General features: G+C 45.7%; 1 protein-coding gene across 1 annotated transcript in view; it reads left to right on the top strand.

Moving 5' to 3' along the window:
• LOC122205133 (contactin-associated protein-like 3) overlaps positions 1-27,669 on the top strand; it is a 193,266-nt gene that overhangs the window by 112,417 nt on the left and 53,180 nt on the right. Inside the window, exons 10-12 of the mRNA XM_042913253.1 lie at positions 7,871-8,042; positions 16,467-16,573; positions 20,712-20,831. Of these exons, the coding sequence (XP_042769187.1) occupies positions 7,871-8,042; positions 16,467-16,573; positions 20,712-20,831 (399 nt within the window). The remainder of the gene's footprint in view (positions 1-7,870; positions 8,043-16,466; positions 16,574-20,711; positions 20,832-27,669) is intronic.

A 27,669-nucleotide genomic window follows, 5' to 3' on the forward strand; every position in this document is an offset into this window, starting at 1 on the left:
CCTAGATATTTACACGTTGATGTCGTATGAATCAGTAGTTACTACGCAATACATGTATATATTTTATTTTTTTTAACGTTTACTTGCTCATTTTTGAGAGAAAGAGCGTGCACACGAGGGCGAGCAGGGGAGGGACAGAGAGAGAAGGAGACAGAGAATCCGAAGCAGGCTCTGCTCTGTCGGCGCACAGCCCGTGCGGGGCGCGAACTCACGAACCATGAGATCGCGACCTGAGCTGAAGCCAGACGCTTAACCGACTGAGCCACCCCGATGCCCCGTGTGTATGTATTTTAAAATACCACTAATGTCTCTTGAATATTTATGGGCTCATCCCCCAGGGTACTCAGTTAAACGCTACAATGCTTTCAGGGCACCTGGCTGACTCGGTTGGTTGAGCATCCGACTCTGGATTTCGGCTCAGGTCATGATCCCAGGGTCGTGCGATCAAGCCCCATGCCAGGCTCTGTGCTGAGCGTGGAGCCTGTTGAAGCTTCTCTTTCCTCCTCTGCCCCTCTCCCCTGCTCATGCTCTCTCTCGAAAAATAAAATAATAATAATAATAATAATAATAATAATAACAAAATGAACATACATTACAACGCTTTCAAAGCTTCCCTTATTCCTCCAGATTCTCATCCCCCCCCAGTTAAGTATTACCCTGCATTTCTTTTTACGAATCTTTGTATTGCTTTTTTTATTTTTAAATTGAGAAAAAAAGTTTTAAGTTTATTTATTCATGAGAGAGAGAGAGAAAGAGAGACAGCGGGAGTCGGGGAGGGGCAGAGGGAGAGGGAGGCACAGAATATGAAGGAGGCTCCGGGCTCTGAGCTGCCAGCACAGAGCCCGACCTGGGGCTCGAGCTAATGAACCATGAGGTCGTGACCTGAGCCAAAGTCGGATGCTCAACCGACTGAGCCACCACGGTGTCCCTTTGATTTTTAAATTCAGATAAAACCGATGTATGACATCGTACTCGTGTCACATGTACAACATAATGCCTCGATATTTGTCTGTACTGGGAAGTGATCCCACAGTAAGTCCAGTGAACATCCATCCACAGACATAGTTACGATTCTTTTCTTGTGATGAGGACTTTGAAGATCTACTCTCGGGGCACCTGGGTGGCTCAGTCGGTTGAGTGTCCGACCTCGGCTCGGGTCATGATCTCGCGGTCCGTGAGTTCGAGCCCCGCGTCGGGCTCTGGGCTGACCGCTCAGAGCCTGGAGCCCGTTTCGGATTCTGTGTCTCCCTCTCTCTGACCCTCCCCCATTCATGCTCTGTCTCTCCCTGTCTCAAAAAATAAGTAAAACGTTAAAAAAAAAATAAAAAAAAAAGATCTACTCTCTTAGCAACTTTTAAATACATAATACAGCATTATTGCCTATAGTCACCATGCTGTACATTATCCCTATAACTTATTTATTTGACACCTGAAAGTTTGTAATTTTTAATGTATTGCCTTTCTTTAAACCTGTTATCTATGTGGGGACTTTAAAAGAAGAGGGTTGTGTGCTACCTTGCTTTTAACTTTATAAATAGGGTACCACTGTATACACCCTTCTGTGTTCTTTTTTTTTTAATTATTGCTGTGGTTGCTTTTTATATTTAGTTTTGAGGTCCACCGTGTGAATGTCTATAGGTAAAGTTAATTAATTTTTACCGCTCTGTGGCTTTTGATGTATGTTATGCCCTGTTTTACTTACTAAATCCGTCCCGTTTTACTGTTGATTGACAGTTGGAGTTTACTTAAAATGTCGCAATCCAATGTCACATTGGATTGACAGTTGGATTTTTTTTTTTTGTTGCTATTATAAAAAATTCGATAAATGTCCTGCTCCGGCGGCCAAGAATAATCTTGCCCGTGATTTAAAAATTTTCCTTATGCACAAACTACCAAGCTCTCCTACTACGCACAGTCGATTTGATGAAACAGGGTCGTGTGCGGTGTTTCCAGCGACAGGCTGCAGTCATTAACGCCGAATCGACGCTCGCGAGTTCGCATTAGTCACATGGGTTTTGCACAGAGACCCAGCCTCTGGTCTGTGAAAGGACCCTGGAGAGTTGGAGGCGATGTGTTGAGAAGAGCATAATAGGCCTTTCCTCACATAGTTTCATAAAATTGTGTTGATGTGCAGAGCAGCTGTCTTGTTAGTAGGGCTTCCCGTAACAAAAAGCGTCCTGCAGATGAGCGGAATTACAAAGTGTAAACATCCCATGAGAGAGCAGAATGTCTTTTCTTCATTACCGCTTTCCTGTTTTTTGGCCGCGATTATAATTTGGCGCTAAGTGGCAAAAACAGTGTAAGATCTTGCAGTCACAGCACATTATCCCTAACTAATGTATAAATTCAGAATGACCTCTACATACGTAGCTGTAAATGCCCAACTTAGGCCTATAGAACGATTCCAGGCAATGATTCAAACTAACCTAATCAACTGCGCGTTTTATACCAACGTCACAGCATCTTTTTTCCTGGAGGAAGAATATATACTATCCAAAACACTCCACCGATGCCCTCACCCGGCTAAAACAAACCAATTTACTGATACTAAGGAAAAAGACGAATATTATTGGCGGTCAAGGAAAATCAAGAAAGGGAGGTCTGGGACCAGTGAACATGGAGTTCTGGTTCTCAGTAGATGTACTGTATTCACAAGCTTTATGCACAGGTGAAGACTCCCTTGTTCAGAGCCCCTTGTCTCTACAGTCTGTTTGACTTTCCAGCTCTGTTCTGGGTAAAGTGGGTCATGTCAGGTTCAACTTGAGTGGAAACCTTGAGACCCCAAGACGTCAATGTTAGAGTTATTTTATCCAGTCCCAAGAATGGTTGATGCCAGCGTCTATTTATTTAATTATCTTCGTTATTTAATTATCTTCGTCGTTCACTTCCACCAGAAGCAGAATATGCATCATGTTTAACAAGGAAATTCACTTTATCCAATTCATGCTCTGTATTTCACAGAAACCAATACCCCATGTGCTGAGACCCTCCCTAACCAGTTCTTCTTCCCCCTGGGTTCCTCCCGATGGAGGGGCCAGTTGTAAATTCCCATTTACCGTGCGATCAGTCACATGCTTTCCCATAAAGACAGACGAGGACATCTGGCAGTTACAGTTAGGGTGGCCGTATGATTTATTGTGCAAGCCAGGACATTTTAGCCAATGAAGCAGATGATCTCCTTAATTATGATGGGACAGCGGCATAAACCAGGGCTCTGTGGCTTTCTTTCCACGAGATGTGCCCTCTTGCCAATTAGCAGCCTTTCTCGTGTGTCCTGTCAACACTCCGTGGTTCCCTTTTTACTTCCCTCACTTTTCTCAGTCTGAGCTTTGTTTGTAAATTCTTCTTCCAACGATGGTTTTGCTCTGGCGTATCGTACAGAGCTTTGCTTTGGTAAGGAGTCTCTGTACCATTCAATAGCGCACTTGCACCGCAGAGTGGGGGACTATGACATCATGTTGAGCATCTCTCGAGTGTCCTTGCGTGAAACGTGAACAGGCCGGGGAACCGATGAGGACCGTAATGAGGCCTCACTGAGGACCCATCCTGGTGAGTGACATAAAGAGACAATTACTCCGCCATCCTCAGAGGTACCTAAATTTCCGACCCCTTGGATAGTGACAGGTGTGTTCTATTAATGTAGCAGTAAATATTCCCTCTCCGCTTTGACTTCCATCTGGAATCAGGTCATCGAGGAATGACCCTCTGCCTTTTTACCATCAGGATTTCAGGCAGTCTTGAGCATGAATGAATGGGCGTCTTCCGGCCTGGGCTTCTCTGGGGCCGTGGCTCCCCTCGTTTCCCGACCTCTGCAGCAATGAAGCACTTAGCGGACTGACCTTTCCTTCTTACAGGTCCGCTTTGAGAGCATTTCCTTGTGGCCACTAGATTCTGTTTAGTTTTGTCCTTTACGGGAATAGTTAGGTACTGCACTGTGTTTTATTTTACTTTAGGTTTATTTGTTTATTATTTGTTTTGAATTTCCTTAATATTTATTTATTTTTGAGAGAGAGACAGAGTGCAAGTGGGGAGGGGCAGAGAGAGAGGGAGACACAGACTCGGGAGCGGGCTCCAGGCTCTGAGCTGTCAGCACAGAGCCCGACGCGGGGCTCGAACTCACGGACCGCGAGGTCATGACCTGAGCTGAAGTCAGATGCTTCACTGACTGAGACACCCAGGCGCCCATATTTATTATTTATTTTGAAAGAGAGAGAGTGTGAGCAGCATGAGCCCAGGAGGGGCAGGGAGAGAGGGAGAGAGAGAATCCCAAGCAGGCTCCACACTGTCAGCACAGAGCGAGACGCAGTCCTCGATCCCATGAACTGTGAGATCATGACCTGAGCCGAAATCCGGAGTTGGACGCTTAACCGACTCAGCCGCCCAGGCGCCCCGGATTCTGCTTTGTATTTTAGATGAGTTTGAGGCTTGTGATCCAGAGGAAGGGACGGTGGCTGGAGAGGAGTAAGCAAATGCCCTGTTCCTAAGCACTGTCCGTCGAAGTCACCTGTAAAGATACAAAGATGTACCAGGTTTCTTCCAAATATAACCCTTCAGAAATTGTTTTACACGCCTAAATGCGCGTATTTTCGCATAAAGCAAGGAAATGGTAAAGAACTTTAGAGTTAAGCAGTTCTTTGTGATGTCGAACCACATTTGAAGGGTCAAGTCTCCACGAGGCTACCTTATGGGGTTGCATTGGGCCCAACAGAGTTGAACCTGATGCAGGCCTTGGCTGGTTTTGGATTGTATTTGTCAGGAATACAAAGCATCAAAGCCTCAGTCACTGAAGGAAAAGTGCATTTTGTGGAAGTTCTTAGGCAGCAAGCTCCTGGGACCGAGGGGGCTCCATGTTCTGTCCCCGCCCTTTGGAAGGACACCAGTGACCTCAGGACAAAAGTTCAAAGAGAGAAGAAAGAAACACATAGGAGTACAATGAGTAAAATCTTTATAAAATTACGGATTCCTTTTCATTAAAAAAAATAAGAGCCTTATATAATAATCTCAAACCCAGGCTGTAAATATTAACCAAAAAAAAAAAAAAATCCTTAATATTTAAATAATTGGAAAATGATTTTTTTAATGATTTTTTTAAAAAGATGAATAATTAAGATCTTGTATCTCATAAGTTAAAAGAAAACATTCCCCTGGAGGTGATGTGAATGAAACATAATTATATAAGGGAAAGAATAAATAAAATAGGTAAATTTTTCACGAAGCATGCAATTTACTGCACAGTTTCTCGGGCTTAAAACCATATTGATTATTTAAAAATGCTGTGCTTCGTTCGTGTTTGCCTATGAAAATAAAGTATTCAGTTAGGTGAAAACTTTGTGATTTTATCCCACGTCGCTGCAGGTGGGTTCCCCGGGAAGCCACCTCTCTGCCTGGCACATTTGTGGTCCGGGGTTTGGTGAGGTTAATTCTTGGGAACAGTCCTCGGAAGGTTGAGAGAGCAGCTGGGATGAACAGAGACAAGTTGAGGTGTGGATGCAGTTCCAACAGGAGCCTCAGGACGTCCCGCGGAGGCTCTGAAGCATTCTGCCCTTCAGGGACGTCCCAGGAGAGAAATGGGGGTAGACCACTGACCGCTTTGTTGCATCCCTGGGCACTGGCCAACCCCCCCCCCCCCCAGTTCTGGGGGAGACCCTCAGCCTCAGTCCTAAAAATGAAGTGTGGTGGGTTGGGCGGTGTCTTGGGAACTAGGCTCTGTATGCAGATTTCCTCCAGGTGTTGCCTTTTACAAAAGCGTTTACGGTGACTGTTCTCTTTTTTCCGGAGCTGTTCCTTTCCTCCCATACCCGAGGCATCTTGCAGTACTCAAATCTGCGATGCCTGTAGAAGGCAGCTCCGCAGGGGCTGGGAGAGCCCCACACTTGGGGAAGGAGGTGGTTCTGAACCCCATTTGCTTTGATTTTGATTTCAAAGCCATGACCTGGCTCACCATTACTATGATAGCATTGTCTTCTTGGGAAACCCAAGGGGATACAATAAAATCACTGGGAATTGTGGTTTGTAATGGTAAAAGATACCCTGAGGCGTATCAAAAATTTTAAGGGTTTATTTGAGCAAAGATTGATTCCGATTGGGCAACAGCAAACCAGAGGTGGTTAGGGGGGGCTCTGTAGAGACAAGAGCCAGGGGACAGGCTTCTATAGAGAAGGTGCAGAAGCAAAGAAAGGAAATTATTGATTGGCTATAGCTTAAAGCCTGGTTAGCTGTTCGTGATGGGTTGTCCTTAGGGTTTGATTTCAGAACCTGGGGGCATTTAAAGGCCCAGACTTCGGTTTGCTTTCCGAGGCCACTAAAGCTTTTGGCGAGCCGCCTCTGGTGGCCCCCTTGCTTAATTAATTTAACAGTAATTACAGCACACCAATTAGTGACTGCGGCATGAGTTGTAAAATTTAACTCTTACTTTTGGAAACAATCAAAGCCCATTTCTTTTTTTCATGGAATAGTCTGATGCTAATTTTTCTCCATTATTTTCAGTGCCATATCATCGTGAGATCCTTGATCATTTTGTGTGTTACTGTTAAAAGGTATTTGATTACATTGCCTAATTCAGAAACAATTAGAAATGTACGTATGAATTGTTCTTCGATTTCCTTGAACAGTTAAAATCAAACATGGTTTTAAATATGCCTGTGCTTGGGGTGCCTGGGTGGCTCAGTCGGTTAAGCATCCGACTCGGGCTCAGGTCATGATGTTGCGATTGGTGGGTTCGAGCCCCGTGTTGGGCTCTGTGCTGACGGCTTAGAGCCTGGAGCCTGCTTCGGATTCTGTCTCCCTCTCTCTCTGCCCCCCCGCCCCGACTCACACTCTGGGAGTTATTTCAATAAATAAACATAGAAAAAACTTAAATATGCCTGTGCTTGTGGAAGTTTCACATACATAATTCTTTTTATTTTTTTTTTAAGTGTATTCATTTATTATTTCTGAGAGAGAGGGCACAAGAGAGAGAGCAGGGGAGACACAGACTCTGAAGCAGCCTCCAAGCTCTGAACCATTAGCATAGAGCCCAATGAGGGGCTCAAACTCACAAACCACAAGATCGTGACCTGAGCCGAAGTCAGATGTTTAACTGACTGAGCCACCCAAGCACCCCTCTGACCAGTTGTAATCAAACTCTGTTTTAAATTTTTTTTTAACGTTTATTTATTTTTGGGACAGAGAGAGACAGAGCATGAATGGGGGAGGGGCAGAGAGAGAGAGACACACACACACAGAATCGGAAGCAGGCTCCAGGCTCTGAGCCATCAGCCCAGAGCCCGACGCAGGGCTCGAACTCACAGACCGCGAGATCGTGACCTGAGCTGAAGTCGGACGCTTAACCGACTGAGCCACCCGGGCGCCCCTGAAACTCTGTTTTATGCCTGTGTCTGTGTGCGAATGCATGAACATACAGAGTAGAAATTTCACATGACGTAATTATTATTCAAGTATCTTAAATTTAACAGGTCCTATTATGCCTGTGAGTTTTTTCTCTGATTCTGGTATCACATGCCCTTTATTTAGTTCACATGGTTTCATATCATGCTAAAAGGAGTGATTTTTTCTGTGCGCTTGCACGAGAGGAATCAAATTTTGCTGAAATTAAACGTGCCTTGACTCTACTGGTAGGGTTGCGCGTCCTACCCTCGGCCCATCCGCCCGTAAGCCTGGTTCCGCTTGTTATTTCTATACTTTACCGAAACGGCTAGCTTCTGTTCTTTTCAGCCACCCGCCACCCCCTCCGTGATCAGTATGGCCCTTCCGAAAAGTTAGGAAGCCTCATCTTCAGGAGGAGGCGGCAAGCTTGCATTTAGGAAACACTGTGCACTATTTTGGTCATGACGGTTGACTTTCTCCTTTGTGTATCTCCATGTTCGTGCAGGCTGTCCTGACAGCGTCTCTGGCTCTGGATGTGGAGGTCCCCTGGGCGGCTTTCAGGGCTGCCTGAGGCTCATCTCCATTGGCGACAAGGCGGTGGATCCCATCACAGTGCAGCAGGGGGCGCTGGGGAGTTTCCGTGACCTCCAGATAGACACCTGCGGCCTCACAGACAGGTAAAGCCATCCCGTGTCATTTTAGCATTCTTGATTTCAGCTGTTTGATCGTAGACTGAAAAAAATGGACAGCGGAGAAAAAGCAACTTCTTCTAGCTCCTTCTCTCTTCCTGATATCCAGTCCCTATGGAAAAGTTGTGATTACGTTGAAAACCAGAAAATGACAGTCTTTCTTTTTGAATAATTGCTCCTTTGAATGATAATATTTTCTGAGAAGACGCACTCTCATGAATTTTCCTTGTATCTGTCCCCACCCTGCTTAGTTGTTACAGAATTCTGTTGGTGGTGCTATAATTACTGAGCGTAAATACTGATGAATAGAAATACTTTTAAGAATTTTTCCACTGCACAAAACAGATTAGAATAGTCTACAGAGATAATGAATCACCGAGGACCAGTAAGTCAATGTGGTCAGCTGGATTCACCCCACACTCCCTTTTCTGCGTGGAAAATGAAAAGTAACTGTTCCTTGGAGAAAGGTTGAGCCTTTGGGGATTTCTGGTCACGTAAACACAACAAAGAATGGAAAGAGCCCAGTTACCACAGGCTGAACATGGTACTGGTTCCCTAAGGGAGATGAGACAAGCAGGGCTTTTACAGAGAACAGATTGGTGGTGCCCGTGGTGGTGTGGGGGAGTGGGAGTGGCTGAAAGAGGTGAAAAGGTACTGGGGCACCTGGGTGGCTCAGTCGGTTGAGCGTCCGATTCTTGTTACTGGCTCAGGTCGTGATCTCATGGTTCGTGGGATCGAGCCCCACGTCAGGCTGTGTGCTAACAGCACAGAGCCTGCTGGGGATCCTCTCCCTCTCTCTCTCTCTCTCTCTCTCTCTCTCTCTCTGCCCCTCCCCCGCGGTGTGTGCTCTCTTTCTCCAAAAAAAAAGGCACAAACTTCCAGTTATACAAGAAGTCTCATGGGGATGTAAGGTACAGCATAATGCCTAGAGTTAATAATACTGTTTTGTATATTTGCAAGTTGCTAAAAGAGGAAGGAGATCTTTCATCGCAAGAAAAAACTCTTCACAGGACAATATATACAAATATCCAATCATCGTGTTGTCCCCCTGAAACTCATATAATGTAAGTCAATTAGAGAAGAGCTTTGAAACAACAGCGTGTTAAAATTGCTAAGCATTGCACCTTTTATTCAAATGGTCTCATTAGTCATGCTATCGGACTTTCAGTTATTTTGGCTAAAAGGGACTAAATCTTTTTCTGTGCCCGTTGGGTGTAGCCTCCTGCAGTAGGAGTGACCTATATCCCTGCTGAATAAACAAACACGCTCCAGACGCCCTCACACGTCCATGCCCGGCCAACCCCTTCAAAGGTCACACTTTGCAAAGTGCTTTGTGCGGTAAATCTGGTTCTTTAAAAAAAATATTTTTTGATGTTTATTTATTTTTGAGAGAGAGAGGAATGAGTGAGAGTGGGGTGCAGGGGCAGACAGAGAAGGAGAAAGAGAATCCCGAGCAGGCTCCGCACGGTCAGCACAGAGCCCCGTGCGGAGTCGACGTCAGACGCCCAACTGACTGAGCCACCTAGGTGCCCCACGGCAAATCCGTTCCGAGTTTAGCGCTCACTGCAATTCCACGTCATGTCCGATAAACTACGAGTTACGTTGCAATTTGGCAACGTGTTAGGAAACCGTGAATTCCAGTACGTGAAGTATCAACTCGTGAGAACGTGATTTCGTTAATGCCGATGTTCATGTGCATGGTTCACCTTCTGTTCGTCTGTGGGAAGTTAGATCGGTGCCTGGAGAATTCCCTCCCAAAGCACGATGTGGTCACAGTGATTTCTCTGACATAAGAAATGCATGTTGCCCCTTTGTGCACACAGGTCTTTTAGCCGCCCCCCAAAAGCGTGTGTGGTACATGTATAGGTGTGTGTATATATATATGATATATCACCAAATAGAAAGATTTTCCTTATCACACGCAAAAATGGTTTTTAGAAATATGTTCCAAGAATGGATGGAGACATCTGGCATATTAAGTTACCTCCTTTCGGCACAAATTGAGGTTCATGGCAGCTCCGTACATGGGCGTGAAAAGAGCTGTTGACTCTTTGGCCGATACAGTCAATAATTGCAATTTTTAACGGTTTAACGTCTAAAAACGTGTCCTTATTCTCCACTACTAAAAATGTTCATTTCTCCTTAGCCCTTCCGGCCATACGTACCAACTGAGTGTCCGATGCACCACAAACTAGATTCACGTAAACACAGGACAGAGCAAACATCCACACCCAGGCTCTTGCCGGCTGCCCGGTGCTGAGCCCGGCCACCCTCCCAGCCCACACCCTGCCTGTCCAGAGCAAGTCGTAGTGTGCTCAGTAAAGCTGAGATTTATTATTAAAACGCAAATGATTTTATGACTTTTATCCGTCAGGCATGGGAGTTCATAATTCATGATGCGTAACAGCATTCCTGGCCCGACGATACTGCAGGGTTATGAAAGGATGTTTGAAATCTCATGGGACGTAGGAAACCTTTCTGAGCCACACAAGGACTCGTGCACCTGGTGGTCTGTCTTCCCCGGGGCCCCCATGACACAGGGAGAGCGGTGGGTTCTTTGGAACAAGGTTTCCAGGAGGAGGTAGCCGGGAGGAAGGATCGTGTCTTACACCAATTGTGTTTTGGACGTTAGGATTTCATGTCATAGACTTCGGGTTTCACAGTCCGGTCAAGGTTTCTTTTGAGAATCACGGGAGTGCCGTCTTGAACACCGCTAGGCCTGGATTATACGGATGGGGCCACTTTTCCCACTTCTTTGGCCTCTGTCCGGCGTTAATCTTCTAGACGCTAAGCGCACCATCGTGCCCTATACGCATCGTTTCTTGGAGAGAATTAGTAGGCTTATTCTCTTAGAGAGGATAAGTAGTTGAGGTTGTGGGGGTTGTGGAGACATGGAGGAAGGGTCCCTGATTTGCTCCGGGACGAGGCAGGGCTTTTGGAGAGGAGGGAGGGACATCTAGAGTGGGGTGCAAGGTGGGTAAGTCCGTCAAGTGAGAGAGGCTACATACGCATCCAGGGAAGGTACAGCCTTGTGCCCAAGCCCAAAGCGCAGCCACGAGTCTACCTGTTCGAGCAGGGCCTGCTGTACCAGTTGGGTGTCTGAGAAGGAGGAGCAGGGGGTGGTGAGAGATGGGGCTGCCTCACTGCGAGGGGCTGCACTACAGAGGCCCGGCGGCCAAGCCGAAGTCTGGACGTTGACCTAAGGCTCCCTGAGGCATCTCTGAAGGCTTCAGTTAGGCAGTACGGCCCACGGCGGGGAGAGGATTTGGGTGTGGGCTGAAGAGAGAGTTTGTGTGGTGGAAGGCCGGGGAAGGGGCGGCCTACCTGTGGGGAGGGATGATGGCCCGAAGTAGGGAAGAGAAAAACAGGGCTGGCTCCTACATGTTTGGGGAACATCGTGACAAGTACATGTTTGGGGAACATCGTGACAAGTTGATGTGCTGCCGGGCTGTGGGGTGGCGGAGAAGGATGAGTCAGGATGGGCCTCAGGTTCTGGCCTGGACAGCTGGATAAAGGGTGACCTCACCGCTCGATGGGATGGTGATGGAGAAGCACCATCTTGGGTGTCCCAGAGTCAAGAGGTTTCGTTATTAGGTCTTAAGATATTTTGAGAACCCTAGAGGCACAAAATCCTTAGGTTGGGGAGAACCTTAAACATGACATCTGCTGACGCTTCCATCCCCAAGCAGGGATCTCATTTTCACTCACCATGGAGAAGAGGCTCCCGCTTCTGTTCCACCTTTCAGGAGCCGGACGCTTCCCCGTTCACCGAACGCTTCATCCGTGTCTTCTGTCCCACCCAGATTTCCAGCTTTAATCTTCATCTTCCCTGTTGTAAAGCTGTGCCCACTTTACCCCCCGCAGCCCAAAAAGTCCCCGGTGAATTCCCTGAATTGGCTCTCGTCCGGGCTCGAGTCTGTTCTCTTAGCAATGTTTTACAGGGTAAGTACTATCCCCATCCTGATTGCCCTCCTGCGCATCAACTCTGGCCAACATCTTCCCTGAAACCGGAAGGAACCTGGCCCATGAGTGGTGTGTAGGTTTCATAACTTTCCTTCCCGTAGAAACTTGGTACAGACTAAGCTGTCCTCATCTGCGTGTGAGCACAGCCCGGGCGCTAGACTTCCGGTTCCCCACCAATCTTCGGCGGTGGCGTGGCATCCAAGTCAGGTTAAGATACACACTGGTGTGCCTGCACACGCACACACGTGAAGGTTTTCTTACTATGGCTCATACCTCTCTCTGGTCTTCCTTGTGCACGCTGGGTCCCGCCAGGAAAGCAGGAGGTTTGGGGTAACGAAGCCGACCTCAGGCGTGGGAGGGCCCAGGAAACTGCAGCCATTGAAGGAAGAACCAAAAGGGCCAAAGACACGGGGACGACAGTCACGAAGGGAGGGGCCCGGATGTGGAGTGACCTGCCTCGTAATCCTTGGAGGTGAAGAGACACCCTTCTGTTTTCCCAGGAAGCCCGCCTTCTGGTTCTTGGCCTGGAATCAGGTGTCTCCCACTCAAATGGCAGAAGGCCCAGCAGAGAGCGTGTCTATGCATCCTTGGCAAGAAATTGGCTTATTTCCAGCATCTCTCTCTCAAACAGGAAGGGAGTGCTCAGTGCTCACTGCTCATAGAGTAGAAGTAACCCAAAGTTACTCATCCCTTTGACTTCTTGAGCTCCAGAGGGAAGTGAATAGTTACATAGCTCCTGCAAATGTGTGAGGCTTTTGAGTGACTGTATTTAGAGCTTAAACTGAGAGGCAGTGTGGCTTGTGGGGACCCAGGTCCTCGACCTTTGAATTGACATGGGTCTTCTTTTCTACATCATTGGCAAAGCCGTGATATCCTGTTCCTTTGTAAGGCTGTGACGGATTTGGTTTATCCATTCGTCACTTGGTGGACATTTGGGTGGTTTCTACTTTTTGGCTATTACGAGTCGTGCCGATAAGAACATTCACGTGCAGGTGTTCGTGTGGACACATGTTTTCAGTTCTGTTGGGCGTGTACCCAGGAGCGAAATTGCTGCCAGTGGTGACTGCGTCTAACTGAGGAACTTCCAGATTGACTTCTAAAGCACCATTTTATCGTCCCAACAGCGACGTAGAAGGGTCCAGATCCTTCTCATTCCTGTCAACACCTGTTCTACCTTTCTGATGATGGCCATCCTGGTGGGTGGGAAGTGGCATCTCACTGAGGTTTTGGTTTGCACTTTCCTAATGACTGCCGATGTGGAGCATGTTTTCATACATGTATTTGCCATTTTTATATCTTCTTTTGTATGGCATCTGCTCAGATCTTGTGAGCCAGTTTTTAATTGGTGGCTCATGTGCCTTCCGTTGGGTTTTAAAAGAGTTTTACCTAGGGGCTCCTGGGCGGCTCAGTCGGTGAAGCGTCCGACCCTTGATTTCAGCTCAGGTTATGATCGATCTCACGGTTGGCGAGATTGAGCCCCGTGTCGGGCTCTGCGCTGGCAGCACGGAGCCTGCTGGGGATTCTCTCTCTCCCTCTGCCCCTCCCCTGTGCTCTCTCCTCCCTCTCTCAAAATAAATAAGTAAATAAATAAACTGAAAAAATAAAAGTGTTTCCCCTGTATTTCGGATAACAAGCCTGCGTCAAGTGTGTTTTTCGCCAAGACTGTCTCCTAGACTGTGGTGTGTAACCTCGTTCCCTTAACAATGTCATTGATGGCGAAGTTTTAAATTTTAATGAAATCTAAATTACCATTTTTTTTCTTTCATAGGCTGTATCTGAAAAGTCATCACCAAACCCAAGATCAGCTAGATTTTCCGTTTTGTTGTCTTCCGGGAGTTTAAGAGTTTGGTATTTTACATTTAGGTCTATGGTCTCCCTTGAGTTAACTTTTAAAATTTTTAACATTTTTAATTGCAATACAGTTGTCAAAGTACATTTTAGGTGTACAGCATAGTGATTTAACAAGAATATACATTATGGAGCTCACCAGGAGAAGTGTAGTTACCATGTGTTAACCAGGCAAAGTTACTAGAATACTGTTGATTATGTTCTTCATGCTGTCTTTTTCATCCTTGTCGTTTGTTTTATAACTGGCAGTCTGTACCTCTTAATCCCCCTCACATATTTTGCCCACTCCTACCCCCATCATCTGGCGACCACCATTTTCATCTCATATTTGAGTCTGGTTCTCTTTTTTTTTTTTTTAATTGTTTTTTGTTTGCGTATTTGTTTTTTTTTTTTAATTTTTTTTTAACGTTTATTTATTTTTGAGACAGAGAGAGACAGAGCATGAACAGGGGAGGGGCAGAGAGAGAGGGAGACACAGAATCTGAAACAGGCTCCAGGCTCTGAGCTGTCAGCACAGAGCCCGACGCGGGGCTCGAACTCACGGACCGTGAGATCATGACCTGAGCCGAAGTCGGACGCTTAACTGACCAAGCCACCCAGGCGCCCCTACGTATTTGTTTTTTAGATCCCACATATAAGTGGAATCATCTGGTATTTGTCTTTCCCCTTCTGACTTATTTCACTTAGCATAATACTCTCTAGGTCCATTCCTGTTGTATCAAATAGCAAGATTTCATTTATTTTATGGTCGAGTAACATACCGTTGTGTATATATGCGACATCTTCCTTATCCACTCATGTATGGATGAATACTTAGGTTGCTTCCATATTTTGGATATTATAAACACTGCTGCGGTAAACATAGGGGTGCATGTATCCTTTCAAATTGATGTTTTTGTTTTCCTTGGGTAAATGCTGAGAAGTGGCATTACTGGATCCTATGGTATTTCTATTTTCACTTTCCTGGAGAACCTCTAGACCGTTTCCATAGTTGATGGACCAATTTACATTCCCACCAACAGTGCACAAGGGCTCCCTTTCACCACATTCTTCTAAACATTTATTATTTCTTGTCTTCTTGGTACGAGCCATTCTGACTGGTCTGAGGTGATACCTCATTGTGGTTTTGATTTCCATTTCCCTGATGATGAGTGATGTTGAGCAGCTTTTCATGAGTCTGTTGGCCATCTGGATGTCTTCTTTGCGAGCATGTCTGTTCAGATTCTGTGTTCCTTTTTTAATTGAATTATTTGTTGTTGTTGTTGTTGAGTTGTACCAATTCTTTATATATTTTGGTTATTAAGCCCTCCTCAGACCTATCACTTGCAAATATCCTCTTCCATTCAATAAGTTGCCTTTTTGTTTTGTTGATGGCTTCCTTCTCTGTGCAGAAGCGTTTTAGTTTGATGTAGGCCCAGTAGTTTATTTTTACTTTTGTTTCCCTTGCCTGAGGAAAAATATTAGTAAGTCTGATGTGTAAGAGGTTATTGCCTATGTTTTCTTCTACGAGTTTTATGATTTCAGGCCACAAATTTAGGTCTTTAACCCATTTTGAGTTCATTTTTATGTGTAGTGTAAGAACGTGGTCCGGTTTCATACTTTCACGTGTGGCTGTCAGTTTTCCCAACATTTATTGAAGAGACTGTCTTTTCGACACTGTATATTCTTACCTCCTCTGCCATAGATTAATTGACCATATACATGTGGGTTTATTTCTGCACTCTTATTTCTGTTGCATTGATCTTTGTGTCTGTTTTTGTGCCAGTACCATACTCTTTTGACTACTACAACTCTGTAGTATAGTTTAAAATCGAGAATTAGATCTCCAGCTTTGTTCTTCTTTCTCAAGATTGTTTTGACTATTCAGGGTCTTTTGTGGTTTCACACAAATTTGGGGATTTTTTTGTTTTGGTTCTGTGAAAAGTACTATTGGCATTTTCACAGGGATTGCATTCAATCTGTAGATTGCTTTGGGCAGTATGGACATGGGTAGTACGAACAGGGTGCTTCCAATCCATGAGCATAGTATGTCTTTCTGTTTGTGTTGTCTTCGGTTTCTGTCATCAATGTATTATGATTTTCCGGGGGTAGGTCTTTCATCTCCCAAATTCTAGCCTCTGCTGTATCTGTTTGCTGATGTCCCATCTGTCGGAGCTGGTCACATGCCCAACCCAGATTCAAGGTGGAGAGGAATGCCTCTCTGTGGAAGGATCCGTAGGTCCCAGTTGAAGGACACGGAAGCAGGGAGGGGAACAATTGTGGCTGCCCGTGGCCATTGCTAGCAGTTTATATCTCGGGTCATGTAATGAAATGGATCTTGCCTTATTCGTGAAAAAGCAAACACATTTTTTGATAATGCAACGGGTAGAAAATTTATCTGTCGCAAATACGTGACAATTGGCAGCATCTGATGGGTTTCTTAGTTGGTCGTGGGTATCGCCTTAGGAAACCTTCTTGACAGATCTAACAATTTTTGTTCATGTTGCAATTTTTCTCTTCAAGCCACTGTCATTACTGTCTTTCGCTGTAACGTGTCGGTGAAGATACACGTTTTCTCCTGACTGAATGTGGCAAGTAACGGTTGTTTGTGTTCTCTTGTAGGTGTTTGCCCAGCTATTGTGAACACGGGGGCGAATGTTCCCAGTCCTGGGACACCTTCTCCTGTGACTGTGCGCACACTGGTTACCTGGGCGCGACCTGCCATTCCCGTAAGCCCCACACCCTGCCTGTTCCCTCTTCTGTCCTGGTTTCCATGCAGTTCTCCTTTCCTTTTCTTTCTTTCTTTTTTTTTTTTAATGTTTATTTATTAGAGAGAGAGAGAGAGAGAGCGTGAGCATGAGTGGGGGAGGGGCAGAGAGAAAGGGAGACAGAGAATCCCGAGCAGGCTCCAGGCTTTCAGCACAGAGCCTGATGCCAGGCTCGAACTCGTGAAACCGTGAGATCCTGACCTGAGTCAAAAGCAAGAGTCAAAGGCTTAACCGACTGAGCCCCCCCAGGTGCCCCCTTCTTTCCTTTTCATTATTTCGTGTCTATGTGTCTGTGTCTATGCAACCACGTTCTGGGAAGTAACAACAAAAACAAGTTTTTAGAGACCAATTTTTGTCTGGTTTCTTTTTTTTTTTAATTTTTAGAATATTTATTAATTTTTTTTGTCAAATGCTGATTTATTAAAGAAACAAAACTTAAGCATTATCAAGTTTCAGACAGAGCTCAGCATCCCCCCCCCCCCGTATGGTTTTTCTGTACATTTTCTGGTAAGACTTAACATTTTATCTTTCTTAACAAAAAATACATATTTAGGGGTGCCTGGGTGGCTCAGTCAGTTGAGTGTCCGACTGTTGATTTCGGTTCGTGTCATGAACTCATGGTTGGTGAGATAATTTTTGAGAGAGACAGAGAGAGCGCAAGTGGGGGAGGGGCAGGGAGAGAGGGAGACACAGAATCCAAAGCAGGCTCCGGGCTCTGAGCTGTCAGCACGGAGCCCCACGAGGGGCCCGAACTCCCGAACCGTGAGATCAGGACCTGAGCTGAAGTCGGACACTTAACCGACTGAGCCACCCAGGTGCCCCATGCCTGGTTTATTTTTAATCAGTTTTATTTCCTAGTGATGTCAAGGCAGTTTACAGAAATACGCAGTATCAAATAGGATGGAAAAAAAAAAAAAGAAAGCAGGCAAAGAAAAATAAATATAGGAAAATAAAATGTAATAAAAACCCCCAATACGAGAAACAATCTAGACAGCATGATCACGTTACTCTGTTCCTCGCGTCGGACCCGGTTTTAGTTCTCCAGTCCTGTCTGCCGAAGTAAAGAGAGGATGAGTTATTGAATGTCAGTATTTATAAAATCTAATGCGGGGGGGGGGGGGGTTGCAGAAAGGGGCACAGGATGAGAGTTAACATGGTAGGGTTTCTAGAGTCAGCCAGAGGCCGGGTAAACGTCCAGGTCCCTCACGGTCGTGATGCTCTTTGATGATGGCGGTGGTGAATGCACTGGAAGCTTACCATGTGCCTGTGGGATCCTAGCTTTCTGTAGTTCTCTGCATGTTTCTACTCCTTTGATCCTCAAAATCATCCTAGAAGGTGAGTGTTCTACATTGTGCACTTAGGAAAGAGAGAGGTCAGGTGCCTCGATCAAGGTCCCACAGCTGCCGGCCAGGGCTCTCGACCGCCTTGAACCATCCCCATGTCTTCCATCTTGAACACCAGGCTCTTTTCTGAAGAATCATTCTCCGAAGGCCACAGCCAACCAAACTTGAGCGACCCCAAATTCATTACCGACCAGAGGCTTCCACAGAGCCCCTGAGATCCTCATTGCTGTCTAACTCTTGGCTTTCGTTGTTTATGGTTTTATTCTACTTTTCCTTTTTGGCGTATCACTGCCAACGTTTCTGAGCCCCTTCTTTTTAGCACGTGTCCCCGCCCTGGGTCTTTAGGGAAAACAGCCCGCCGTGAACATTCACCGAGGCAGAGCACGGGTTGTCAAGTTTCCAGCCTGTGCGAATTGAACCCCAAAGCAGCAGGCATCAGCGTTGGGCCGAGAAGCCTTGGCCTCCGGCCCGGGATGTTCCACAGAAGAGCCGGGAGGCTCTTGCAGTCAAAGGGCGGCGACTCACCCCACTAAACACCCCATAAGTTCAACCAGAGCAATTGTACCTGCATTTGCTTTTATGGTGCCAAGTAAGAATTTTCCAAGGCACCTCTTTATTTGGAAGGAGCTGGACATCTGGGATGTCTGAGGCTCGGTGACTTGTCCAGAGTCACGGCTAAGAATGGGGGCGGTCCCTTACGTACAGTGCTCCCCCTGCCACAGATTGCACCCAGCAAGGTGTCTTACACAAAGCGGATACCTACTGAAGGTTAATGACCGAGGAATGATTGCTACGGTGTTGCCGGTAACTGATTTAACCATCATCCCAAACAACTCTGATTGGAAAATTAACAGGTGTATTATACGGAGTCTTTCACTTGTGGCCTTAGTAATTTGATTTGGTCTAATAACTGCATTGACTCTGTTGTGATACTCTAACAGTAGACCAAAATGAAAGGGAGAGATTTCCAGTACCACAGTGAGGGTTCGTAAGGCCGTTAGTTTCCGGTCTAAGTGCACGATTCACGCAGGTGCCTTCCTGGTGTTTCCTCCTCTACCCTCATTCCCCGGGCGGGTCCAGCCCCGATCCAAATGTAACCACTGTCGTCACTTTGTGTGTGTCCCTCTGGACACTTTTGCGGTTGCAAAAGGCAGTTGCAAGCACGGCTACGTATTTATAGAAGCGTAAACATGAGTGGGCAAAATGCAAGCCAACGCTGTTGGGAAAGCAATCCATGGTGTGTCTGTAGCCACCAGAGTCGATGGTAATAGGCGTGCTATTGATTTGGGCCGATCTCATTTGACCCATCTGACACCTGGCCGTATTTAATAAAAGAATGTTTTCTTTTGTAACATCCCCCGGACAAGCAAACATTCCTTTGATCTTCTTCTTCTGTGCGAAGGGAGAAAAACAGTCCCTCTGCCCCACCCCGCCCCCTCTCCGGGTTTTGCTTCATTCTTGGAAATCGGCCGAGTTTTAAAATGTAGATAACCCAGTGAGTGGAGAAGGGCATCAGTTCTGGGCCCCCACTCTGCCCGGAATGATGCCCTTCCGGGATCATTCTTGGTGGTGGATCTTGGCTAGCCACTTCCTGAGTCTGTGTTCCTGAATGCCGGACCTCATCCTTAGGGTGGCTTAAAGATCCAGTCCATGCTGTGCCAGAAGCAGTGATGCATTTCTTTCCTGGTGGCCGTTAGCTGCTTTTCAGGTTTTCAAAGGGTCTTTCCTCTCGAGGCGGTGACTGATGTGCACGGGAGACACTGCTCGGCTGATTACTCATTTCAGCTTAGGCTGAATATTAATTAAGTCCATTATCTGCAGATGTTAATCACTTGCCATGTGCTAGCAAAGCATTTATTGCACACATAAAAAATTCAACTAAGAATCAGGATACATTGAACTTACAAAGAGATGTTTCGCGTGTATATGCTTTTTTTTTTTTTTTTTTTTTTGGAATTTCAGTTTTCTTGAGTAATCCTTGGCAAAGCACTTAAGGAAATTTCCTTTTAAAACACACTTTAAACGCTGAACGAAGAGGGGCGCCTGGGTGGCTCAGTCGGTTAAGCGTCAGACTTCAGCTCAGGTCACGATCTTGCGGTCCGGTCCGCGAGTTCGAGCCCCGCGTCGGGCTCTGGGCTGATGGCTCAGAGCCTGGAGCTTGCTTCCGATTCTGTGTCTCCTTCTCTCTCTGCCCCTCCCCCGTTCATGCTGTGTCTCTCTCTGTCTCAAAAATAAATAAACGTTAAAAAAATAAATAAATAAAAAATAAATAAATAAATAAACGCTGAACGAAGAAAAGCCGGTGCTTTGCAAAACCCATCTTGAAAACAATGCGTTGCCCGTGTGGAGTGTTTTAAGTAAACAGAGAGTATAATTACTGAGCGATTTAAAAAATGACCGTGATTATTAGATAATAACAGATCACTTAGGGAGATGAAGCCAGCGCCCTTCAGATGCTTAGATATCATGGGGCAGAATAAAATTAGACTGTGTAAGTCCAGTTACCATGGCTCTGGAAAGAGTCTCGTTTCTAGAGCACGCAGGGTTCAGAGCCGCACAGAGATACCTCTTAACATCTTTTGCTCCGTGCCTCAGAGTATTCATGCTGCCTGATCGGAGCGGGGGAACACTCCTCTAGCCAAAATGCCCCCGAGAGCGATGCAGAATGAGTGTCACTGGGGCAAGTATCGCGTAATTAACAACATGGAGGGCCCCATCTTATTGCTGCCCCTGGCTGAGATCCCTGTCCTTTTCAGCGTTGTACGAGCAGTCCTGTGAAGCCCACAAGCACAGAGGAGACTCTTCAGGGCTCTACTATATCGATTCCGATGGAAGTGGCCCTCTGGAACCTGCTCTCGTATATTGCAACATGACAGGTAGGCTGATAAGCTTTATTATGCCAGTTAAGCTCATGTAGTTGACTGCTGTGCGCAAAACCAAGTTTTACTTCGTTGAGTGGCAGGTTCGTGTACAACTCTGTATAAGTCATATTTCATTTTTCCTGGAGACCCCATTGTATATGGTGGATCAGGACAGGTAGGTCATAAATAAACCAGCTCTTCAAAGGACCAGTGCACCCACCCCAGTGAATGATAGAATTGATACAAATTGTAACGCCTTTTTTACGCTCGTGTGTGTGTGTGTGTGTGTGTGTGTGTGTGTGTCAGTTGCTACCTTTTCTCCCCGTGCTCAGAAAACAACCCTCCTTTATGAAACTTTCCCTGCTGCTTCAGTGGTGTAGACATAACAGGTACTCCAACAATGACAGAATTTGGGCCCGCACAGTCGGGAGACAAATGGTCAGAAAAGAGTCAGCCGTACGTGGTTCTAAGGTAACCATGTCCTGGTTATAATTTGGTTTCTCCGCTCTGGCCACAGGTCACCCTGATTGGGTTGCAGTTTCTGTAAGGAAGGGGTTATTTGTGGGTGAATTTATGATGGTGGTTTGTGAGTAGATGAAAGTCCTGATGCAGTTTTTATACCTACTGTCACTTCATACATAAAACAAAGTCGGAGCTTTTGGGCAGTGGTCACCCAACCGATTTGATCCAAATTGGGGCAACTCTACCTTCCAGCGTACAGACTACCCCCAAGGTTGGTATAGAAAACGCGAGGGGCGCCGGGGTGGCTCTGTCAGTCAAGCATCCGACTCTCGGTTTTGGCTCAGGTCACGATCTAAGCGGTTTCGTGAGTTCGAGCCCCGCATTGGGCTCTGCGCTGACAGTGCAGAGCTTACTTGGGATTGTCGCTCTCCTTCTCTCTTTGCCCCTCCCCCACTCAAGCTGTCTCTGTCTCTCTCAAAATAAATGAACTTAAAAAAGTTAAAAAGCAAAGAAAATGTGAGAGCTCCCCGGGCATTGTACTGGAGGTACGTGTGGCTGTTTGGGACTCTGGGGCAAGCATTTTCTCCTAGACACTGACCAAAATATTGCAGTGCGATCATAGGAGATAAATATATTGACTTAACCTTTACTGGAACGTGTGTGATCGGTCAAGTACGTGACGAAACAGCCAAGAGGATCTCTCTAGATGTTCTGGGCTCCAGAGGTTATAACAGGCCTTCAAGTTACTCAATTTCTGCTCTGTTTTGCTTGCATTATCATGGCTCAAGTGAATGCCAAGAACAGACAAAACTAAATAAAGATGCTGGGATCCCAATAATACATTCTACTTTTATCAGTCACGTGCTTCATTATCATAGAAGTCTCGGACATGTTAACGATTCTTCTATGTTTTATCCTGGTTAATCCTGTAAGCAAAGTTCCTTCTACACTGAGGAATTTCAAGATCCCTCAAAAGATGAAAATGGTCCCAACTGGTACATTCCAAGATGAGTAAGGTTTCAATGACTGAAGCTGTTTTCTTGATAATTAACCGTTGGCAGCTTTTGGTAAGGCTGAGGTCAAGTTCATTTAAAAAAAAAAAAAAGGGCATTTGCTGCCAAGAGGAATAACAGACAGCTAATTGCCTATTTGTCTACAGTGTATGGTTATAATAAAAGAAAAAAAATACTTTAAGCATCACAAGTGAACACGCGATTCGGGCATCTCCGTGAGGTTTTTGTGGTGCATATTTATAAAGCCCCTTTGGAATGTACGACTGGTTCAGAGACGTTTGTTTTAATACTGATTTCAAAACATAACCGATGTGTTTTGATTTCCCTTAATTGCTGCTACCTTTTCAGAGTGAACCTCGGCACCCGCTACCAGAGGGGAGAGTAGTTATTGTCAAAATGCAAGGAGAAAGTAAGAACAGATGGTCAGCTTTTGATTCCCGTTAACTCAGGGTACTATCTGATGATACGTAAGCCAGTTTTTGTTTTTTTTTTATCCTTGAGGCAAGAAGGAGCCTCTAAATACAGGAAGGAGAAGGTGAAATCTACTGATGAACCCTCCTAGTGAATTTATAGACAAGACGAAGGCCTTGCAAACTGTCTGCCGAGGACGTGAATCATTTTCCTCCCCGTGGTGACTCAAAGAAATGTCCGAGTAAAGGCACAGAACTGAAGAGTTGAGAAAAAGTTTCTAACGACGTTGAACGCGCGTGTCCTCGGTACCTGCTCTGTGCTGGGCATGGCTGTAACCGCAACAGGGAGCGGGCTGGAACGGATCCCTCCCCTGGTACAGTGAACATCTCTGGGTGCGGAACTGGACCATTGAGAGCAGCTAATTGAATATGTGGCTTGTTGCCAAGGAGTGGGTGCTGTGAAGTGGAATAAAGCGGGGGCCAGGGGCACAGATGTGAGAGGGTGGGTTACTATTTTATTTTATTTTATTTTATTTTATTTTATTTTATTTTATTTTATTTTATTTTATTTTATTTTATTCTGTTCTTTTTCTTCTCTTTCTTTTTCTTTCTCCTTCCTTCCTTCCTTCTTTCTTTTCTTTCTTTCTTTCTTTCTTTCTTTCTTTTCTTTTCTTTCTTTCTTTCTTTTCTTTCTTTCTTTCTTTCTTTCTTTCTTTCTTTCTTTCTTTCTTTCTTTTCTTTCTGTCTTTCTTTCCTTCTTTCTCCTTCCTTCCTTCCTTCCTTCCTTCCTTCTTTTCTTTCTTTCTTTCTTTCCTACTTCCTTTCTTTCTTTCTGTCAAGAGCACCAGCGGGGTGCAGAGACAGAGAGAGAGAATCCAAAGGAGGCTCCACACTGTCATCACAGAGCCCGATGTGAGGCTCAAGACCACAAACCGTGAGATCGTGACCTGAGCCCAAACCAAGAGTCGGATGCTTAACCGACTGAGCCACCCAGGTGCCTCTGGGTGGGTTGCGGTTTTAAAAAGAGGGATCAGGAAAGTACTCAGTTTGAATGTTACGTTTGAACCAACCTCATGAAAGAAACAGCTCTGAGAAAGTCTGAGCAAGCCTTTGGACGGAGGGAGCGTACAAGTGTAGCAAGCCTGCGGCCAGAGGGAGCCTCATGCATTGTGCAGATGCGGGTTGGAGGGACCAAAAGATGGCCTTTGAGTCACGAAACTGGAAAGTGACAGGTCCAGGACTCACACCAGCGGTGCAGTTTGGGCCTCTAACCACCACGCCACGCCGGGAGAGGGTGAGGAAACCAGTTGGGGGGTTGCCCCGGTGGTTGAGCCCAGATGGCGGTGGTGCAGAACAGGTACAGAGGAGGGAAAGAAGTCAGAGTCAGAACCAGGGGACGGGATGTGGCCGGAAGAAGACAGGCATCCAGAAAAGTCCCCCATGTTCGGATCCGAGCCCTGAAAGGAAGGTGCAGGTATTATCAGTGGGGACGAAGCATGTCTGAAAGGGAACACCAGGGTTCCCGCTGCGAATCCGCGAAGTTTGGGTTGCCTGTCGCTCGTCTAGTTAGTGAGGACCTGTTGGTCATAAAAATGAGTGTCATGTGTGTCAGTCTGAAAGCCCACTGGGTGGTTGTAACATCCTTGGCAGTACAACATCTAAAATATGTTTCGGAGAGTCCCTTTGCTAATTAATTTGACAGACCAGTGGGCTTCCATTTGGTTTACTGTCAGTGGTGGACACTGTCCAGCATCCTACAGCAACACGGGGCGTCTCTGGGTCCCCACGCGCTTGTCCGCTGTCCACTGAGGGCCAGCTCTGCACTCTGCAGACACAGATTCTGGGGCAGCGTCCCAGAAAACCCTGTGTTTTTATGAAGCTTCCCAAGAAATTCTGATGTACACACGGGTTTAGAAACTACCACCAGGGAGCTGAGGGTCTTTGGTTTGACCGTGCACAGCCTGCCCTCTCCACAAATATTAAAATGGAAGGAGGGCAGAGAGTATCACAGAATGGAGAAATAAAACCAACGCAGACGTGAAATTTTGGTGCCACCATTCACTTTTCTGTCTAGGCAATTGTCCTGTCGTTTCCCGGTTGTATAGGTGGCTGTGGTGACATTTAATTATCCACAAACGCAACAAGAATCACTCATCTACATTAAGATAATGTCTAAGACATTAAACTCTCTAATATCATCTTGGAATTATTAGAGCTTTGAAGTGTGCACATGTGTGTGAGGGGGTGGAATTCATGAAAATTATGGGGAATAATTTAATGATTAACATTGCCGTATATTTTTATTATCAAATATACTTAATAACTATGTATGTCTTCATATTACTTTGCAAATGACCAAACGTTCAGTACAGATCATTATTGCAAGACTTTTCTGGTAACTAAGTTTTCCAGAGAAGTTTATAGTTGCCTAGCTCTTAGGAAAGAAAACTCCTGAAATGAGCATACTCCTATTCTTTGTGGTAAGACAAATATTCTAAGGTCCCATGAGTTAGGATTGAGATGGAACATCAAATGGATAATGGAACACACACACACACACACACACACACACACACACACACACACACAAAGCAGGATAGGGAGCAAGAGTTAAAAACACGGCAGAGAGGATTTCCAAAATACCAAGGGTTTTTATTAAGGTCAAAGCCATAAGGAAAGCAACTTGCTGAAGACAAAGAACTACAGAGGCTAACCCAAAGACAGGAAATATTTCTAGGAGCCATACAACAAAGCATTTAACCAAAAGTGTACAAAATCCAAGATGATCCTGGGAAAATTACAGGAATGAACCAGAGTTACAGTTAAATGGTCCTTACTGATCTGGGTCACATGAGGTGCTCCGGTGACCAATCTAGTTATTGGTGGTGGAAGAACCACGATCCTGGTCTTGTCCCAGCCTGGAAATCTTTCCGCTGTGAAGTTCGCATTCTCCCTGATGCTACGATGCCTGTGGACGATGAAGCATGCTTTAATTATTATAAACAAACACCAACACTTGGAGAAATGTACAAAAAGCAAAATACTAAACTAATGGCTAAAGTCCCATCCGTGGTAACAGCCTTCAAAAACCTAGTGCCAGGATATACTCTGCATGCATCTTACTCCCTTTAGTATAAAAACAACCAAACGAAACAAAAAAATCAACTATTTTGAATGGGCTGCTTGTGAACTTTGTTAACGGATCGATCCCCTTTTTAAACAGAAGAAACAACATGATTTCTTTGATGGCAGGATACCCGGCGGGAGAGCAGGGCTGTCCACACCCACCTGAAACACAGTGCCGTTGTGTGCGGATTTTCATAGTTGTACTTCAGGAACTGGTTCCCAGACGTGGTACCACGGGAACAATTGTCACAGGGAGGAGATGGGTTATAGTCAGAGCGATGACTCGATATCACGTTCATAAGAATCAACAGGGGATTGAGGAACCAGTTGAGGGCTGGGTCTTTGCACCCCAGCCCACTCCCCTTTCAGATCCCGGTTCATTGACTCAGCATGTCAATAACTCAGCATTTCTTACTGACTCAGTCAGTTGCCCTTATGCAAATCAAGCCACTGTGTTTCCTTTCTCTTTCTTTTTCTTTCTTTCTTTCTTCTTTCTTTCTTTCTTTTCTTTTCTTTCTTTCCTTCCTTCCTTCCTCTCTTTCATGAGCTATCATTTTTAAAATTTTTTATTATTGTTTATCTTGGAGAGGGGGTGGAAGGACAGAGAGAGAGATGGGGACAGAGAAAGAGAGAGAGAGAGAGAGAGAGAGAATCCCAAGCAGTCTCCACCCTCAGCTTGGAGCCTGAAGTGGGGCTTGATCCCACGACCCCAGGATCATGACCTGAGCCAAAGTCAAGCGTTGAATGTTCACCTGACTGAGCCACCCAGGCGCCCCAAGCCACTGTGTTTCTTAAATAGTCTTTTCCTGTGTCCGAAATTGGGACAGGTCTCCAGCCAGCATCGTGGTATAACAAAGCACGGTCAGCCCAGTTGCTCTACGTACAGCTCACATTTACTTTAAAAAATACTCTATGGGATGGGTACCAGTGAAGCCATACTGCTGTGCTTTTTATGTTGGTTTATTTGTGTAGATTTTCTGTTTCTTTCACCTCTGCCTTCCTACAACGGTTCCTGTCTCAGTCAAACAGCTCCCTTTGCAGCCAGCCATTCAATTCACGTATTCACTCGCTCATTCTCCACACTTGACTGCTATGCTGCTGGCTTCCGGGCACCGTAGTGCGTTTGAGTAAGAAAAGGGGGACGGACTCCTGTCCTAGACCTTCAGACTAGTGAGGTAGACAGATGTAATACGGCTAACTAAACATATTATAAATATTAGAATTTTGCATCTGCTATTTTGTTTTATTTTTTTAAGTTCTTTTAAGTAACTCTACACCCGACGTGGGGCTCCAACTCATGATCCCGAGATCAAAAGCTTGCACGCTCCACTGACGGAGCCAGCCAGCGTCCCTGCATTTACTATTCTAAATACAGTCATACGTCATCTCCTTGCACTTGGCTTTACTGCATTTCGCAGATATCCACCCCCCTCCTTTTTTTTTTTTTAACAAATTGAGGGTTTGGGGCAACCCTGGGTTGAGCAAGTCTACCAGCCCCATCTTCCAACAGCATTTGCTCACGTCGTGTCTCTGTGTCACATGTTGGCAAGTCTCATAATATTTCGAACTTTTTTTATTAAGATTGTACTTGTTACGATGATCGGTGACCTTCGATGTAATTATTGTGATTGTTTTTAGGCACCAGGAACTGTGTGCATCTAAGACTGCGAACTTAATCGGTAAATGTTGTGCGTGTTCTGACCGCTCCACCAACTAGCCATCTCCTCATCTCGGTCCCTCTCCTTGGGTTCCCCACTCCCAAGACATGACAGGATTGATACGAGGCCAGTTTATATTCTCTAAGTATTCCGGTGAACAAAAGAGTCACACGCCTCTCACTTT

Source organism: Panthera leo, chromosome D4 (genome assembly GCF_018350215.1).
Source record: "Panthera leo isolate Ple1 chromosome D4, P.leo_Ple1_pat1.1, whole genome shotgun sequence".
Classification (NCBI taxonomy): domain Eukaryota; kingdom Metazoa; phylum Chordata; class Mammalia; order Carnivora; family Felidae; genus Panthera; species Panthera leo.